This window comes from Lycorma delicatula, chromosome 6 (assembly GCF_047948215.1).
Source record: "Lycorma delicatula isolate Av1 chromosome 6, ASM4794821v1, whole genome shotgun sequence".
In the NCBI taxonomy this organism is placed as follows: Eukaryota; Metazoa; Arthropoda; class Insecta; order Hemiptera; family Fulgoridae; genus Lycorma; species Lycorma delicatula.
In genome coordinates, this window is record NC_134460.1 from 61,601,063 (window position 1) to 61,622,437 (window position 21,375).

The following is a 21,375-nucleotide window of genomic DNA, read 5'->3' on the forward strand; positions in this document are numbered from 1 at the left end:
GCCATCATACTTCATTATGTATTTAAATTTGCATACACGCGCGTACGTACAACAACGTTTTCAAATTTTTTTGGCCAGTTTTGCACTTAATATATTATACTTTTTATAGTAGCTGGAGACTATGTAGTTATTCTTCACAATTCTTTCATATTTAAAAAATCTGTGAAATTTATAAAAATTATATAATGATTTAAAAATAAAGATAAAAATACAACAAAAATGGAACAGAATAATCCGAAAAATGAGATAAATAGCTTCGTGGAATATGGATGTCAAAAAACGTATTAGACTAGAGGATGAAAGATGAAGTAGCAATTTGATGAAGGTAAAGTTTCTTTATCTGCTTGCTTATAATGTTCACTACTTCTTTGAAAAATATTTTTATTCTTGAAATGAACAAAAATTCATACCCCACAGCCGTTAATTAAATTTTGCTACTAATTATTTACTACGCTCTATTTTTTTACTTCCTTGTACGAAATAAAGAAAGTATTATGATCGCGAAAAATTTCGGTTTTTAGATTTCAACAGTATTATCCATTTTGAACATCCCTGAACCCATTTTTATTAGTTTCGGCGTGACGTCTGTACGTATATGCGTATGTATCTTGCATAACTCAAAAACGATTAACGTTAAAATGTTGAAATTTTGGATTTACGACTGTTGTAACATTTAGTTGTGCACCTCCACCTTTCTATTCCAATCGACTGGACCAAAAGTGACAAAAAAGCCCGAAATTAAAAACAATAATTGGATTTTGTACTTTTTCTTAATTTTAGTACTAAGCTTTCATTGAGAGCTTTTCAACGGTATATCATAAGTGATATTTGTTGACATTGGTTTCAAAGTTATAGCCAAAAAAAAAAAATTAAATTAATGAAATATTTGAATCACACAAGAAGGCACATCGGTTCAAATCCGACTTCATCTCCTTTTTTTTTAAATTTAAATATTTGGATTTATTAATTAACCTCTTATAATTAAAATTACCTTCTGATCGTAAAAAAAAAACTTTTATACTAAGTAATAATTCAATAACAATAAAAAAGAAAATATGAAATATATATTAATGAAATAAAATGTTATATTAATATATTTTTTATAGCAAATGTATATTCTTTTAAGATACAATTCAAACTCAAATATTTTAATTATAATTATTTATTATTTCTTTCCTTTTTGTAATAATATAAACATTTAAATAACCAATAAATATGCTTAAAAATAGCAAAATACATTGAATAAAAGGCAGAATGAAAAATATGTCGTAAAAAACCACTGTGTAAATTGATATAGGAAATAATCATTTTTTCCAGTGTACTAACTAACAGGAAATGACAAACTGATGTTAGAATAAATGAAATGGTCGAGAAAAAAAATAAATTAGTTTCCACCTAACGCTAGACTGGACTGACGTTAAACAAAACGATGCAAAACGGAAAATCCTAGTATAAAATTAAAACAATCCTAACACAGCGGTCGAAAACTCTTGATTTTTTTATTTTTATTTAATGATATTTGAAATAAAAGACTAACATAGCGGAAAATATGAAATGTATACTTCTTTTATAAATGATTACTAGATAGAATATTATATCCTTGAAAAATTTAAATTCAAAAAATCCCTTAAAGGATAATTTTATGTATAATTTGAATTTGAATTTTATATAATAGTACTTCATATATTAGGTTGTTCATTTAAAAGACAAGTCTTTTTGAGATTTTGGACAAAGCCGTATATATAATGGGTATTCAATTATAATTAGAAAAAACGACAGTCCTGTCTTTGTTCCTTTAACCTGATTCCATTATGGTCATACTAGATTTTAATCTATAATTACAGCTGAACAGTAAATATGCAAAGCTCTCTAATCATAACGAGTTAAAATTATGAGACATTATATACCTGAGTCATCTCAGATTTCTCTAATTTATTTAAACGATGTATATAATTTCCTTATTTCACGAAAAAAACTCCTTTGTAATATTCATACCACTCTATTTTTCTATGATGTAAATAAAATATCTGAGTTTCAGAAGATATAGTACTTGTTGGTCATGTGAGTGTAATGATAGTTCTACATATACCTCCTCTCTGTAATGTCAGAGTCCAAATGCTATTTATGGAGCTGAATACAAACTAATTTTGATGGAATTTGCATAGTTATATTCAAGTGTATGTTAGAGAGCCATTGTTCAGGTATTAAAATTTTGTAAAGAAGGTAATGGAAAACCGCTTACTCTACATTATCCGGCACACCTGGCGTTAATTAATTGTGATATTCGGATAAACGATTGTAGAACTTTCGAGTGATTATTCAAAAATACAAGAATAAGCTACAACAGGTCAGAAAGCTTGCCCATTTAAGTTATCTTAAATATTTAATTTATCTCATAATAAATAAAAAATTCTTTATCAAACATTTAATGATGGAATTAGGACAATATTCTGTATATAAAAAGTAAGATAAATAACTTTAAAACTATATTGTTTAGTTACTTTTCTATAATAAAAAATATGTGAAGTAGAATAATATGACAGATAAGAGTATTTACAAATCGTACAATTTTTCCCACTACTTAGTAACATGTAGTGTTAGAAAAGTAATGTGTGCAAGCACATTTTTATTGATAGAACAAAAATGAATGAAACGATAATATTATACAAATGTAAGAAGAAAATAAGAGTGAAGGAGATAGGAGAAGGAATGGGAAGAAGAGGAACTGATAAGTGAGAAGAAAGTCAAAAGTAGTGAAAAATTTTTAAATATTCTTCTTCAACTAAAAAAGCAGTTCGTATAATGATCACACTGCACTAGTACAGAAAAAAAATTAACGAACACTAAGTACCACACATCCATACGTCTTTATAAAGAAAGTACATTTCATTAAAAATTAAATAAATGCTAGACTATATTTTGCTTATTTTTAAAAAGTTTTTTAAGATGAATCGAATTAGATGAAAAGAAATTTTTACTCTCGTTAAAACATTTTTGAGCTACTGCAAAGGAAGGTTTCAAAAGTGATTCATGTACTACTATATTTTGAATTATATGGTAATCTCTTTCAGATTTTCTTTTTTTTTAATTAACAAAAGACATTATTACAACATGTAAACAACTCAGTATGAAAACTACGATCAAAATTTACACAAATAAGTTTTAATATACATACTACATGTTGTAGTTTACAAGGGTGTCGTAAAGAGTATTTTAGAATTTTTGGATGTTTCTTCCGTATCGTAATTTTTTTATCTATTTTGGATTATACGTAAGTGATAGTTTTATAGATGTTAGATGTTGCGCTCGGATGACGAAATTATATTTTGTTTTTTTTTTTATTAATAAGCTATAGGTTGTATTCTGCTATAATGGATTCATTAGATAATTCTGATTCTTAATGCGATCTCTTTTCTTGAAACTTCATCTAAATGTTTTTTGTTCCAATACTTTTTCCTCAGATTTTAATTATAATACATCACCTTAGTATATATATATATATATATTTAAAATAGATATGAAATTATAAGTAATTAGAATTATCTATGCGTATAACGTACACTTTAGTATTGCTACGCATATGATTAAATGTATAAGTTGTGTAATGTGTAAATCAATCAAATTATTAACAGGTGTGCGTAAAATTTCTACAATTTGTACTAAAAAAAGAATATTTGTCGTTGTTAATGGTTTTTTTTCATTACCTTTATTTTTTCTCTCCATGCCCAGTTACCTTAGTGTAATAAAAAATATTTGAATTAGAATAAGATAGAAGCATCTTTATAATCCATATAATTTTACCCACGTCAGTGTAACATGTGTAAGAAAAACGTACACGGAAGCATATTTTTATGGATAGAATAGAAATGAGTAAAACGATAATATTATAAAATTATGAGGAGATAAGAGTGTAGAAAATAGGAGAGAGAATGGGAAGAGGAGGAATTGGAAGAAGAGAAGGAATTTATCAGAGTAATGAAGGAGGAATATAAAATGAGAGTGATAAGTTTAAATACGCGTCTTTTCAGAATCGTTGCACTGGTTTTTGAGAAAAAGATATAAAACGATATCTTTAATTCCACGTGGGAAAATGGATTTAATTTAAAATGATCAATTTTATTAATTAAATATACTCGTATATAATCATTTAAATAAAATTTCACGAAAAACGTTTAAAATATATAAAACTCCACAAATTTCCCTGGTGGTGTATGTAGCGTCTCTGCCCTTTCATTGGAAGGTTCAGAGTGTAAGTCCTTATCAGATACGGCATTTTTTACCCGTTACAAAATCCATAATAAAAATAACTCTTATTGGGCGTTAGTATATTGTTATTGTACTAATAAATAAATAAATAAATACTGTTTGGTAAAAAAACATTTTGAGTAAAGCTATACGGGATTTAAAAAATGATGTTTAAGATTTATTGTTGATAATCATTTAGGTGTTAAAAATATAATAAAAATAAATTTGAAAACCAATTGAAATAAAAAAAAGCAAAATTAATTCATAAATTAATTTTAGAATAATAATTTAAAGCTATTCCCAAAAATAATTAAAAAATAATAATATATTTCTAAAAACGTATTTTTGGGTGGGGATTTTATATTCAAATTTTCCTGTGAGTAAGAATTATGCTCGCCTCTTAAAAAAGTATATATATATATATATATTTAAAGATTATTTCTTAGCAACGGCTAATTCAGGTTAGAGTAAAATTAAATCAGTAGTGGAGTTTTCCGAAGGCGTATTTGATATGTTTCAATTTACTAATCGTGTTGCTGTATTACTTAAAGTGTGTTTTTTGTGATAAATTAATTTTCAATAGTTTTAAAAACTGGCAAATAAAAGTTTTTCAATAACATAAATACTATTATAAAAAATGCTACTTTATTAATCATATAGAATTATATTATTAATATTTAACAGATACATTTAAAAAATTTAATTAAAATTGAATGCTACATAACCAATGATGGGGATAATCGTGGTGAAGAGGAAATATGGAAATTGGTGGGATTTAATGCAATAATGTTACCGAATATGATTATAATGAGCTGTTTTGATCGTATTTTCTGTATAAATCCTTAAGTATTAATAATCATTTAGAATATTGCACTCAAACATAAATAATACCAATTTTTCATTCATTTTATATTAAACGGTAGATTGTTTCTTTTTTTTGTTTGTATTAATATTTTTATCATCATCTGAATCATTATTTCAGATTACGTTTAATCTGTTACAAAGAACAGCTGTCTGCCACGAACTTCATCGATATGAGTAGAATATATTTGCACACAGCGGTACATTAAATGTAAATGTAACAATGTTGTTCGTTACCCACAGGGGCATAGAACAACGCACAACAAGCCTACCCGTCATTATAATTGCCCCGTTCGATGCGGCCTTTGATCTATAAATAGGACGAATATCTACTGAGAGAGAAGAGTCGATGGTATCTGAATCGTGTTCGCTACGCCGCACACCACATACTGAACATCACCTCTAAAATAAACAGTTCTGATGGAATATCTCTCATACTTACTCCCATACTTGTAATGCATCTCTTGTGAAACAGTTATTTCCACAACTGCGTTGTAATTTACGTTTTCTATTTAAAGAGAAATTGTAAAATCAAGGAGCGTTATAGAGCATTATTGCAATTTGTTTTATTTATTTTACATTAAAAATAGGATATTTTATATATTCTTAGTCCAAGGTGTGTCAGGCCAGTATATTAAAAGATATATATGGGTATGTATTTTCTTATTCTTCAAGCTATATATTGAATTGCGTACGAAAAATGTATGGAAACAAGCAGTAATGGGATTAAAATAGATGGCTATTGCTTCAAAACCGTCCATCTTGCAAAAGATACATTACCTTTACTGGTAAATAACAAAGCAAAACTGAAGACGTGTTATACAGTATGAACACTATTTTAATGAATGTAAACAGAAGGGTATGAAATAAGCATAAGTAAAGCAGAAATTATGAAGTGTAAGAAAGATGGAAAAGAAAGTTCAGCTACGGTTGGAAGGGTGAAAACGAACACAAAATTGCTAAATTTAAAAAGCTGGGGTAATATTTCATCTAATGAAAAATTTTAAGAGATTCTGATGGTAAGCGCAGGCTGAAGAACCATTGTTTGCTGCCATCAAAGAGTATTCCTCTGCAACAAGGAAACACCTAGTAAAAAATTTTATCTGGAGTATTTGTTTACACGTCTTCGAGCATGAATCCAAAGAAGATCAGAAATGTTGTCGATGTGGGGTGTAAGAAGAATTTTGAAGGCTTCATAGATAGACGGAGTGAAAAACGAAGAGGTACTTACAAAAGTTAGTAAAAAAAAATTACATTAACAATACAGAAAGAACGACAAGGATGACTGTTTTCATTCTTTGAGATTCCAGAAAGTTTATTTGGTTAATAGAAGTTTAATGGAGGGAAGAAAGGTGAGAGAAATGATCTAGACAAGGATCATAAATGAGAAGAAGGAAGGAAAATATTAGAATAAATTTAAGAGATTGACATTGATAAGAAGATTGTAATATCCACCAAACTTTGAATTGAGGAAAAAAATGTTCAAGAAAAGAAAGAGATTCGTAGCATGATTAATCACTAATCGGTAAAATTTTACGTAATTATTATTAAAGATTTATTTTTAAATTTATGAAAATAATCGACTTATCACAAAACCCAAAATCATTTTATTTTAACAGTTATTGATTTATTTAACTAAATTGGAAAGCGAAGAAGTTTAATTTCTTTATTTCTATTTATACGAAAGGTAACAGAGTTAATAAATATGAATATTTATTTTCATTTTATATTTAAAACAGCTAAAATTAATTTTTATTAGGAAAAATGTTTTTTTTTTTTTTTTTTTAATACTGTATGTTACCGACCATCTTACTCACGGATAGTATTAGAAGTAACTCTCAATTAAAATAAATTACTAGATGAAATTTATTGCAGGACACAATTTGGGGGGACATATTTTTAATAAGCCATTTGTTTGAGAAATATACCGTGGAAATATGAGAAATTAACATCAATGTGTTTACCAATTGATTAAACAAGCGATTTGCTGACAATTATCTAAAACCGTTTTAACTTAAAAATTATCTTATAAATATATGCAAAGAAATAAACCTATTATATTAGAGATAATAAAGTCTTTGTACAATTTACTTCAAAACGTTTAAAGTCATATTTACGATGATGCTTAGTGACTTATTAATACAAAAACGACCGAAAATATTTTCACATAAGTAATTAAAAACGTTTTAACATGAAATTTGATTGGTTTTGTCGTTAAAAAAGTTTGTGTCTTTAAAATATATATGAATATATATAGTGTTCTAAGTTACTTGCACGGAATGATATTAATTTGTTAAAAGGCACCGTTACAGTATCAAAAATAAGATGAAAAATAAAGATAACACAGAAAGGATGATGTAAATGAAGTTATAATGAGATTTATTGCTGCTAGTGATTATTAGTAATGACTTAAATCCTTCTTTAACGTTAATCGTACCCCTTTTTTTAATACTTTTATATATAGTATATTATATATACTATATATAGTATAATAATAATATGTATTTATAAATACAATTAACGTCTTTAGCGACTTATCAGTGCAATGTACCGGGAAATTTGCAGTCTTAGGTCCACAAATTCAGGTGACTACCCCTGATGCTTGTAGTTAATTGAAACCTAACCACCAAAGAACACCAGTATACCTGATCTAGTATGCAAATCCGAATAAAAGTAACTACCTTTATTAGGATTTGAACCTGAGAACTTCAAATTCGAAATCAGTTGATATCTTTTAATTATAAAAATAGCAAAATTGTTTTTGAGAAAAAGCCAAACTAATACCAACAAATAAAGTAATTTAATGAAAAAAATATCAGATTTGGACACCACATAACTTCTTGTACGCCCATTTAATTACATTTTTTTTTTTTTTTTTTTTTTTTTTTTTTTGAAAATGAAGAGTACATAGATAGTTTTATTTCATTACTAACTACTGATATTTTTTCATTTATTTTTTTTATTATTGAATTATTATTTGTCGTAAATTTTTTTTACAATCAGAGGTTAATAATTATTAAATCTAAATATTTAAATTAAAAAAAAGTTTAAAAAAAAAGATGAACTCTGATCTGATTCAAACCGATGTGTGCCTTCCCCCATCAAAGATCCAAATATTTTATTAATTAAAATTTCGTTTCGCTATACTACTGAAATCAATGAAAATAAGTACCACTTATGATATATCCATGAAAAGCTCTCAATGAAAACTAATTACTGCAGTTAAGAAAAAGTCTAAAATCGAAATATTTTATGGATTTTGGGCTTTTTTGGACACTTTTGGTTCAGTCGATTGCAATCAAAAATAGAAGTACACAACTAGATCTTGAAACGTTCTAAATCCAAAATTTCAACATCCTACGGCTAATTGTTTTTGAACTATACGAGATATATACGTACGTACGTACAAACGTCACGCCGAAACTAGTCAAAATGGATTCGGAGATGGTCAAAGTGGATATTTCCGTTGAAATCTGAATACCGAAATTTTTCGCGATCACAATACTTCCTTTACTTCGTACAAGGAAGTAAAAATTATACATTATAAAGACTTCTTTGACCATTCTGAGATGTTTGATTAATAGAACTCCAACTACCAAAGTACCGGTGTACTAGTATTCAAATCCGTGCAAAATCAACTTATCTATACGAATTTGAAGTTAAAATTTATCTTAAAAATAATTTCTATTTGTAATAATAATAATAAAAAAAAATAATAATAATAATAACGTAATAATGTAAAAATAGCCTATTACAAAAAAAAACAAAACTAAAGGCGTTAATTTTTGAAAAAAGTTATACGTATACAAAGAAAAAATTCAGGAACTAACATAATTTGAGTTGTTGATAGACCGGCAGCCAGGTTGGTTTTTATTGGCTAATAATTCTAAGTATTTGAAATCAGTTACATGAAAATATTACTCCAAAATTAGTCTATTAGGATTTAAACTGTGCGCGCGCGTAAACACCTGTTGCCTACAATCAGTTAGACATAAAAATTTTATAAAAGCTGAAGAATGTATCAAAATTATGCGTAATATGCCCTTACATTTACATTTTAAATGAAACCACAAAAAATACGAATATTTTTTTCTTTTTTTACGGATCACGTTTGCATAGCTTGGATTTCTTTTTCTTTTCTCAAAAGGTTTTCATTCTTTTGCTCTATTGGTGTCGTCGTTCTTCCGTCCATCTATTCAGGTTTATATCCTAGTTTTTCTTTCTCTCTGGGAACTTAGATTATCGAATCACTTCTAAATTTGTAAACCTTTATAAAGATTCTTTGAAACGTTTACTCTTTTTAGAATTGTTCCTATTTCTTTATACCAACTGGTCTTTGTGGTTATGTAGAAATTAAATATTTGTTTTGTCAATCTTTCGTTGTTGATTCTGTGTAAACGTCCATAATATTGTAATCGTCTTTTCCAGATTAAGTAATCCGAAAAGGAAGTAAACTTCTTTTCTTTTACGACTTATTTTATAAGAAAAGAAAAAATACAATTTTGTAAAATTATTCAGAATAGTTTTAAATTTATAAAAATTCAATTTAATTATCATTAAAATTAATTCAAAATTTTAAAAAAATTATTCAATGATGAATTAATTCAAAAATTTTAAGTTTTTAATTCAAAATTTTCATTAGTCTTAAATAAAAGTACAAATAATTTTGCTTACATAAACCAAAATTTCTTCTTAGAAGGGTATAAGTTTCTACGAGACGAATAAAATGGTTTGATGGATTCTTAGTTGTTCCATCGCCACTGATGAAATTGAAATAAATACGACAAAATACATAATATATAATACGTATTACTCTTTTAATACGTATTACAAATGATTAGTAAAGAAATTAGAACTGATGAAGATTTAACATTTAAATTTATAAAAAAACATTCTGATGACATGAAATTAATGAATGAGATCCCAATGAGGTCCCAAATAAAACGCAGCCCAACCTTATATTGGTAAGTAATGAAATAATAAAAAGGCATGTGTAAATGTAAATGTAATTTTTATTATTATCATCCATTTAGAGTAAATGTTGGAAGTGGCCGCCATCTTCTTGAATACAAGCTTCAATTCTTTTTACAGCGTTTCTTGCAAATTTTTTCAAAGTTTGTGGCCGGATATTTAATACAGCTTGTTCAATATTGACTTTCAATTGTTCAAGTGTTCGTGATTTGTTGCTGTAGGGTTTTTCTTTGAGGTAACCCCGTAGAAAAAAATCCGCCGCAGTCAAATCTGGAGATCTTGGTAGCCACAAGTCTCGACCGATAACACGATTACCAAAGAATTCCTCAAAGAAATCAAAAGTTAAACCTGCGCGAGTTAAGTTAAATAGTGCGATGTCGCACCGTCATGTTGTAGCCAGCACAGTCATGTTGTGTCCGTTGAAGTCTTCCTCTTCCAAGAGTGCGATGAACTGAAATAAAATATCCTGATATCGTTCTGCATTAATGGTGGTGTACTCGAAAAAAATAGGACCGATTATTTTCTTCCGCGATATCGCGCACCACACGCCCAACTTCTGCGGGTGAAATTGTTTTTCGTGATAAACGTGGGGATTATCAGCGCTCCAAATTCTACTGTTCTGGCTGTTTACGTAGCCATCCAAATGAAACCGTGCTTCATCTGTGAAAAATAACGAATCCATAACAATAATTCCCTCACGCAGAAATCGACGGAACCGTTGACAATATTGTAGCCGTTTTTCTTTGTCGGGCTCAAGAAGTTGATGAACCGTTTGAATGCGATAAGGTCGTAATTGTAATTGTTTGGTCACCCGATGAACAGTTGATTTAGACAAATTAATTTCAGCAGAAAAACGTCTGATCGATTTATTTGGCGAGGTGAGTAATCGGAACTTGATTTCAGTGCATGTATCTGTATTCAACACTGACGCAGATCTTTCTTGTTATTAACAGAAGCAGTCTCTCTAAATTTTGCAACTAACCTTAATACTGATGTTTTGTTAGGAGCTGGTTTATCTGGGTACCTATGGTGAAACAAATCTTGCACTGCAACCACTGATTTCGTACTGAAGTACAACAATGAAAACACGTTCATCTAGCGAAAAAAACCATCTTGTCTCTAGTAATACACTGAACGTTATGATTGCATTGTTGTTACTATCGGTAGTGTTCTACTGCGTCGCCGCGATGTTCAGATGTTGGACGAGTCCATTTCAGTAACGAGTAAGGGAGTAAGCTTGACTTTAGAAATTTCATGAATGAGTGATTGATGGGTTGCGTTTTATATGGGACACCCTGTATTAGATTAAATTTCTTGGTAAATTCATACAGTAGATATTTGTATTTATAGATAGACTTAAAGACTCTTAGTTATTCATACTTAAAATATATGTGTTAGACTAGCTGAATTAAAACAGAAGATATCTGAGACACGTATATTGCAAATATTGAATATAGTCAATAGGTCTAAAGTTAAATGTAATCTTTATACAGAAGGTACTTATATAAAATTGGTCTTTTACAAAGAAGAAAAATTTGAAGTAAAAATATTTTGAAATTCTGAGGGAATCACCAATTTTAATCACAGCATCGGTCGATTGCATTAGAGTAGTGAATATTTCTGTTTATTCTATTTAACAGAATTAAGTGTTCATATCCATAAAGGACGAGAAATTTACTTTAACAATAAACTTGAGTAGAACATTTAAAATTGCTAAAAAGAGAAAGAAAAGATAAGTAACCAGTAATAACTATTACAGGAATTTTAACGGATGCGCAAAATAGTTTCAAAAAAGGTGATACCTAATAAACCGTTAGAAAACGTTCTGTTAAGTTCGATATTTCCCACTAATATTAGAGGATTGTAATCACGTCACCATTTATCATGATCCATGTCACTGATGCCGAAAACAAATGATAATGTATCATTTAATTTAAAATTTAATCTTATTTTATCTCTTTTGGTTCTACCTTTTAATATATAAATACTTGTTTGTTTTTTTGCAGGCAAGGGAATTGTCCTTAAGGAATGTATGGAGAAGCTGTAATAAAATACGAGCAGCAATATTTAGAACTGGATTAGATCTATGGAAGATATGTAAACCACTGGATCAATCTGACAACGGATTAATATCAAGTAAAATAAATTGTATTAATTACGTTCTTAATACATAAATTTACTGAAAATATTATATAAATTTATTTTTTTGTTGAAGTTTGGTATTTAAAATCGAGGAAAAGATGACAGTGATAAGTAACCTCCAAAGTTCAAAATACACTTTACTTTATAGGTATACAAAAAATAATAAACAATAAAAAACTGAATTATTTAAATTTAGGTTATTACAATCTCTCAAAAAAAGTGTAATTATATTAAATTTTTTTTTTCAGGAATAAAATTTATTTCTGTATTTCTTGGACCATTAAAAAAAGAAATTGGACTTTCTGATCAAGAAATATATGACCTAGCAGATTATTTCAAAATACAAGATGGACGAGTATATTACTCACAGTTATGTGAAGTAGTACATGGCGAAGGTAAAAGAAAAGTATAAATATACTAATAATTTATATATTATTAAATAAAAATTTACTCACAAAAATATTTTTACGAATATTAATAATAAATCAGTAATTTAAACGTAAATTAAATCATACAAAAATCTGATTTATCATACTGTAATAATAATAATAAAAAACGATATAAAACTTTAGGATTTATTATGTTAAAAATCTAGGTAACGATGACCTTTCAAGAAATCCACCACTTACATCTGGATTAGAATGGGATTTCCCTTATCATGTGAATGTTCTTAGTGTATCAGAAGAAAGACGTCTTCGTGTTTTATTAACAAAACTTGCAACTACTGTCAGCGCACGCCGCCTCTTATTGCGGCCCTATTTTCAAGATTATGAACTGGTGAGATTATAAATGTCATATTTTAAATTAAATTAATCCAACATACTATACAATCTTTGTATAATCCAATCTTTATAAATAAGAGAGTTGTACGGAAAGTAGTAGCCAGTTGCTCTCACGCTTACACATAGGCAAATTTTACTAACGAATTCAAGATTAACCAGTCCCGTTGGTAGTTTTTCATATTCATGTGATTTTCCACACTTTATTAGCTTTTGCAGTATCGTTTCTTTGGCTTATTAAAATAAGGAAAATAATTAGATTTCTTAACGCAGAGAATAAGAACCAGTGCGAAATTCAATGACAGATTTACGATACATTTATACTTATACAGCTTAACATATGTTTAAGAAGGGGGGGGGGCTCAACGAGTGAGAATAGAAAAAAAGGCAAAAGGAGTAGTCCAATCATTTTCTAATCAAAATTGGGTATACATATAAAAAAATTGTGCGTATTCAGTCATTAATATTCAAGTCCATTCTCGTTTCGGTTTCCTTTCTCATGCATTTGTTTTCTCATGGTAGATTGGTAGAATGGATAAAATTTCTAAGGTAAATACCCGCAATAAACAAATTATATACTAGAAAATTCTCCGGATTATAAAGCCAAACTGAAACGGATTGAGTATTTACAGTTCCTTAAGAAAAATTACGAACTTAATAATATTTAAATCCTACAATACTCGCCACCCTGTTGTCTTGAACAACGGATACGCAGTCATAAATAAAATTTGTTTCGACATTCTATAAAAAAGAAAACAGATACTGCCTGCCTTCAACGTTTACATTTAGACAAACGAAAAAAAATACGAAACTTCTAGTCAGTTGTAAACAGAAACAGCTATGGGCTTGCTTGAAAAAGCTAGAGATATGACGTTAGAAGGATGGAGAAGCTTGCATGTTGTTGTGTATGGAGAAGCATGGTAAATGCATGCTAAGGCGGAAAACATATAAGTGATAATGCATCTTAAAGAAAATTACGATGTGTACAGATGCAATGATGGTACAATAACAGGTACAAAACTAAGAAAGAACGTCCATGATGATGAATAACTGGTTGTGTTAGTACCCGTGTCACACTTAGAAATGTAAAATAAATATTCGTTTTTATTTTTACATCCATTCAATAATTCCCAATTTTTACATGATTCTCATAGTATAAACAACAAACTAAAATTCCAAAATAAAAAAAGAGCTAAAGAGAGAGAACTACATTTCTCGATTAACTGGCATCGGACAAGTATGCGAAAAATATATTTTTAAAGTAATGTGAAAGCGTATTTAATGCTACGGTAAAGGATTAAACGTTCAGGGTAAATATGTGGAAGATGATTCAGTTACAAGTAAAATTTAAAAAAAATCCCTTTCGGCACCCCGGAAGGCAGAGCTAGCTTTTACCGATGCTAGGAGATAAAAAATATTTCCACCTTAAAGTTAAGAAAAACTTTAAATTTACTCGGTACGTCAATGGTTGCATGTGACAAACTGTATCACCTGTTCGGCATACGACAAGCCCCTTCTTACAATTCCAGCAACATTTTGGTCATCCCTTGCCAAACGGTTGGTCATATCAAAAATCGTTTGAGACAAGAGTTTTAGGTAAAGTGTTTAGAGGTCTAATGACCAACGGATTCGATATTGCGCCTATTAAGGAAGGTATGATTTCTTTGTCTTCAAAACCCCATTTTTCCACCCCATGGGCCAATGGTTTTGGTTATATCAAAAAACTTTATAGTTTTAGGCTTTTATCCAAAGAATAACAGGAACTTTAAACGAATTTGATATTTCACTTAATAAGAAAGTTAAATCGCAATTTTGTTGTTTGAAAAGCCCCCCATTTCCACCCCCATAGTCCGATTTTGACCGTTAACGAACTCGACCAAGATTTTTGGGAACGAGGTATTTTTAAGAAACAATTTGAAAATGATTGCGCAAAATGATTGTGAAAGTTATGATTGTGAAAATGATTGTGGCAGTTATCATGTTCACAAAAAGTGAAATATATATATATATATATATATATATATATATAAATGTATATATAAACTTTTTTGCGGAAGTCGAATCATGGTACCCATTACAATAGTTAGCTTTCCTATGAAATCTACCTAAAAATAGACGCGCCCTAAATAGAAAAATAAAAAAAAAACTTAAAAATTATTCATTTTTAATCTTTACTCTCTTATTGATAAAGGGATACCTTTCATGATTTACCACTTTTACCTTCTACTCGACCAACTTACTATAATATAAATTTAATTTATTCCTTATGAATGAAGGTATAGTTGAATATTGTTTAAAAATGATGGAATTATGTTTCAAGATATAGTTATGTTAGTTGAACCCTTATAATCTTACCTCGAAATTTTACTCCGCGCAGAGCCTGTTTTTATGTAATTTTTTCCACTCTTACAAATATCGGTCTTTCAACAAAAAATTCAGTACTGTTGAATTACACAAACGAAATTATCTTTTAAAATGTAATCAAGTTGAAAAACAGCGATCGCTTTAGCTTTAACAATTTATATATATATATTTCTTTAATTTCTTCAATGTTAACTGTATTTAGTACTAAAAATTTCAAATTTGATGAAATAAATGGAAAATTCAGCTAAAAGAAATTAAATCTCACTGGTTACACACAAAAAACGATTAAGAAAAATATGCGACACAAATTTAAAACTATGTAATGTTATTTTTTAATAATATTTTACAGAATAAGAATGGAATGTAATTATTTTTAAAATTCATTGAAAGAAAAGTGAAAAATGATAAAAAAATTGTAAACAATAAATTTAGTTAAAATATCCATTTTCAACGATTTAAATTAAATAATTAATCTTCCTATGTAAGATAATTAATTACTGAATTAAAAAAACTGAATTTTGTGTTAACATTTATAATTTTAATTATTTAACAAATTATTAGTAGAATGTTTAATATAAGGCTGCATTTAATGTTAATCTTTTTTTTTTTAATATTTCTGTTGATTACAAATTTTACCAATCGTAAATTCGATATTTATTATTACCTATATTATTTATTGAATTAAAAATTAAATTATAAATTTAATAATAAATTGTTTAAAAATGTATGTTTTTTAAATAATAACTATTAATTTTGTTTTGTACTACTTTATATTTAAATTTTTAGTTACAGAAACAAGATATTATTTAACCTTAAAGGTAATTTGTACATGACAATCGTTCTTTAGTTATTCCTCTTTTGGGACAACTGGATAAATACAACGTATTTAAAGTAATTTAATAAATAAGTCCAATGACGTAAACGATTTACCAAGAGGTATAAATCGATCACTGTTAAAAATTCTTTATTGTGTCCCCATAGCAAATAAATCGTTTAATTTAAATATACAAATTAATTACAAAGACCATGGATTTTATACCCAGCTAGATGAAAATTAATTACAAGTACAAAATATGTTTGCTATACCTCCAGGTATCTAACAGCATTTTGCACTGAGAAAAAGACGGAAAGAGTGAACGTATCGCTTATAGGATCATTTAACAATCTTATTGATTAAATAAAATTTTTTTTTTATAGAAAATTCTTATTACTTTGAATTACCAGTAATTTTGTTGAAAAGTAAACAATACTCATTTTATATTAAATTAAAATTAATGGCGTCGCTAGGACCCTCTCTGGCAAGTGTGACGCTACCTCTATAATCTTTAAAATAAGGTTTTTTGACACCTTAAAATTCATTTTATTAAATAAATAAAAATGATATGTGTAAGAACGATGACTGTGTTTAAGAATCCTGAATAAAAATGTTCTATGCGCTTTTAGATGTTTCATTCTCTTTAGGCGGATCGATCAAGTATGGTCAGTTATGGCCAAAATCCCTTGTGTTTCCGTTTGAAAATAAATCGAGTAATGTGTGGGTTACTTGGATGATTCCATTTTTTTATATGGGGATTCCATTTTAATACGAGTAAGATTTGAAACAATATTAAGAATACTATTTAAAAATAAGCTATGATACATTTTGTTCATCACATCTCTTTCGTTCACATATCTCTATTATTTAATAATATTAAAAGTTTAATAAACCAAACAAAAACAATTAAAACTTTTAAAAAATCCATATTTTTAAACTTTAATCAGCTTCCCCATCCCTAATATTTACGTTAAAAAATGTTATTAAAAATATGCAATAAATGAAAAAAAATTTTTTTTTAATTTTTGGGAAGGAGAAATTTTGGGTCAAAATTTTCAAAAAATGATAAGAAAAGCATGCACGCATATCCTGAATTTATATAAAGTGGCGTTATGTTTGAAAACGTTTGAGAAAATTGACCCCAATAAACTATCTACTCCACCCACTAGAGATTTTGAATCAAAGTTTACCGAAACATTGGCCTAAATACAAGAATCGATATACGACAATTTCATCAAAATCGGTTTATCCAGTCAAACATTATTGACCTTTAAACACGCCAACACACGTACATATGTACGAACATGTATGTAAGTACGAACATTACCTCGTACTTTTTTTTGGCGTTTCAGGATCATGAAACATCGAGATATGAAAAAAAAACCTACACCACATTATTTTGACTGATTACCATATTTTCCTCTGGCAGAATATCTCTAGAGTTATGATGCCAGGAGATTATATCTAAGTATCTAATCATTATCCAAAAATAGTTTCAGCTCGTTCAGGAATGTAAGGGAAACCATACTGTTTAATCTGTTAGCAGAGGTTGGTTAGAGAAAATTTTCTGTGCATCATACCACTCTTTATCATCTTCCCTAAGTAAGATATCAGCTGGCATTATAAAATGAAAAGACTTTCTTAAAATTCGATACACGTAGATCAATCAGTCCGTCTAATAGCAAAGAACCTTTCTAGAAAACTTCAAAAACTGGAAAACATCTTTTTTCGTACTGAATTATAAACAAGTCAAATGACGAAAACCCTGAAGATTGAGTTAAAAAACCTCGCTTCTCTTTGTTAATATTTGATTATATACAACAGAATATAATTTATTAAACAATGAGTTTTTTTAATCTAAAATGTTTAAGTATTTCAATTCAATAAATGAATTATAAGAATATCAAATCAGATTCAAAAATTAGTTCAAAAGAGGACACCTAAAAGCCAAATTTGAGATTGATGTAATTAAAGCAGTAGGAATATCTGATAAAGAAGATCAGTGACAGAAACGAATAGAGAGAAGGATAGGTAACTATCAACTGGCAGTGAAGATTGCGCGAAAAACAAAATCTAAAGCCTAAAATTATAATTCTTAAAAAACCAACTGTGTTTGAACAATATTATGTGCGTGTAATATGATATATAATAAATATATTTCAACAATTTAAATTATTAATTATATTTGAATTCATTTATTATTTCATTATAACATTAGTAGTTCAAATCAACTGTACAATAATGATGAGAATGCATTAAATGTAGTTCGGTCTTGTATCTAATTTAAATTTGTATTATAATGGTATTTCAAATATATTTGTAATATTTGTAAAATATATCCGTAAATCGATCAACTAAACAAAATTTTCTATTGCATTCTATGGCGAAAATAAACAATTATTGAAACAGAATAATCAAATCATTGAATTTTTTTATTGATATGTATATATCATACAATTTTTTTACAATGGTAGTATTCATCATTGTATTATTTATTGATTTATATAGTCATAGAATATTTTACAAAGACAGTATTAATATGAAATATTTAAAATTAAATCTTTCATCTATCTAAAGATCTTCAATATAATAGAACATTTCTTTAATGAAGTAATACAGTGTATTTTTTTTTTTTAACAGATAGCGAAGAATAATGGAGCAGTAACACTGCCACATTTTTATCGAATTTTTCACTTTTTAAAAATTTATTTATCCGATGATGATTATCACATTCTAGTAAAAAAGTTTTTAAAAAATGGATACACAGTGAATTATATTGCATTTCTTTCCGCTTTAGATTTAATTACTAAGGAACTGATAAAAAAAGGAAATTTCGACGTTGGAGGAGTAAGTATTAAATCAATAATAATAATAATAATATAATTTTATAGTAATTACTTTTTCATACAATTTACAATAATCTGTAAATATTCATGATGATAAAACTTATATTTAGATATAAGATAGAATTAGAAAAGTGAAAATCGATAGCATTCTATTATTAATTAAAAATATAATGAAATTTTAATTTATTATTTATTTAATTTTAAAAAATACAACTTTTATTTTTATAAATAAATACTACATTACTGTAAAAAACGGAAGAAGAAACGTATTAAATTTCCAATATAATTAAAAGTAACGAAATTGATTTGAGAGTACAATACAAAATGCCCACAACGAACGAGTGTAAAGGTATGAATGTGGTAGTAAAAAGGATAATAAAAGGTATGTACTGAAGAGAAAGAACAGCTACTGTTGGATTATATTTCATCACTCCCATCTGTATACTGGATAAGGAATAAATACGAGAATACGTATATATTTATATTTAAAAAAAGTTCCTGTAAGTTTTTAGAATAACCAATTATAAAACGAAACCAATAGCGGCCTATTTACAAGCACTGTTACCCATATCCTCATTATATATCATTATTATAAACATTTTATTAAAATTTATAATTATTAAAAAAGCTCAATAATAAATATTTTGTTAGGGTGGACTTATGACTAATTTACTATGGGTCCATATTTTAAAATTAAAGAAAGAATTTAACTATGCGAGATATGTAAATTTTATTTTTTTAATAACCAGATACGTAAAAATCATGTTTTAATGAATTATAAATAAAATATATATTAATTTTATTTATAAGAAAATATATATTAATTTTATTTATAAGAACGTTTAAATTTAGAAACTGAATTTACGTATTGTATAAGGTGTATCACGAAGTTATCCCTGGACTTTCATAACGGTATTCTACTCGTGAAAATAATGGAAAGATTTACATAAACATAAGTCCTAAATGCATCATTTGCGAGTTACGACAATTGAAAGATTTCGTTACTCGGTGAAATGAGGTCGTAGTGAAATTTTTGGTATGTTAATTAAGGGAAAAATTTAGTAACTTATGATTTTTGACCTGAAAAATCGAATAAAATAGGTCCCAGAATGGTATCTGTAGTAATTTTTGAGAAATCTGAGGTGAAAATCAATAAATTGGGATAAATACCCTGATTTTTTTTATGTTTGACGTACTGAAATATTAGAGACATAAAACTTTTAAACAAAATTTATTGAGAACTTAATTCTGAAAAAACGGGGTGTAACATAAGTTGAATAAAACGAAGAAAAGTTAGAAAAAATCGAATTTTATTTAGAAAGAATACATTACTACATAAGTACATTTGTCAGAAAAGTACTTATTTAATGTAAAAAAGCAAATTTTTTCGTGATGTAAAAAGTTTTTAAAAATAAAATTTACTGTTAAAAAATTGCTGCTAAATAACAAAAAAAAACTGGAAATTACACAATAATTGTGAAATAAAAATAATAAAATAAAATTCCTTAGATAATAATTATTTTTTAATGACAGACATACAATAAATTATTTGAAAATTAATTATTTCAAATTTGGGAATAAAACAGCAGCTGAACAACAATGCGCAATACAGTATTAGCTTTTAAATCATTCTGTAAGGTATAATGGGTGCTATCATTAACGAAGTTGTTCTGTTAATTTTGGTTTGAACGAGATTGGTTTGCCATTGAAATAATGCCGTATTTATTTATAACAAGGAAATACGCTGATATGGTATTCATTTCAGATGTGTGTAATGGTAATGCCACAGCTGCTACAGTAGAATATGAAATACTTTTTCCTAATCGCAGGATTCCAGATTACAAAACAATTAGCACGAATTTTCGCAATCTTTGGGAAACAAGTTTACCACCTAATACCAGCTACGAGCGATCTATCCAACACGACGTGATTATTGATGAAATTGTTATGGAGGCAGTTCAGCGTAATTGAGGCGCCAGTACACGACGTCTTTCAAAGCGGATCAGAGTTTCGCATTCAATGGTTTGGAAAACAGTTAAACAAAACATGTTTTACGTTATCATAAACAGCCAGTTAAAATTTACACCCAGGGACGGTCCGTTTCGCTTGGACTTCTGCAACTGATGCAACATAAATCGACAACTCTACTAAGTATGTTGTTTTGTTAACCAAGGAGGCAACTTTCACTCGAAATAGCGTCAATAGCTTACACAATGCGCATACATGGGCAGAAATGAATAAGTCATGAAACGGTGGAAGGCAATTCTCAACATCGATTTAGCGTAAATGTGCTGTGAGGCCTTCAGAATGAGGTGTTTAGATTGTTCATATTACCTGGCCGCTTAAATACTGA

At 27.9% G+C, this 21,375-nt stretch overlaps 2 protein-coding genes across 2 annotated transcripts in view; one reads left to right on the forward strand and one right to left on the reverse strand.

Moving 5' to 3' along the window:
• Yip1d1 (Yip1 domain-containing 1) overlaps nt 1–21,375 on the reverse strand; it is a 586,067-nt gene that overhangs the window by 452,942 nt on the left and 111,750 nt on the right. The gene's annotated exons all lie outside the window — the stretch shown is intronic.
• The window catches only part of LOC142326511 (uncharacterized), an 82,378-nt gene continuing 67,241 nt past the window's right edge, over nt 6,239–21,375 (forward strand). The window contains exons 1-4 of the mRNA XM_075369088.1: nt 6,239–6,341; nt 12,468–12,614; nt 12,815–12,996; nt 18,817–19,023. Of these exons, the coding sequence (XP_075225203.1) occupies nt 6,239–6,341; nt 12,468–12,614; nt 12,815–12,996; nt 18,817–19,023 (639 nt within the window). The remainder of the gene's footprint in view (nt 6,342–12,467; nt 12,615–12,814; nt 12,997–18,816; nt 19,024–21,375) is intronic.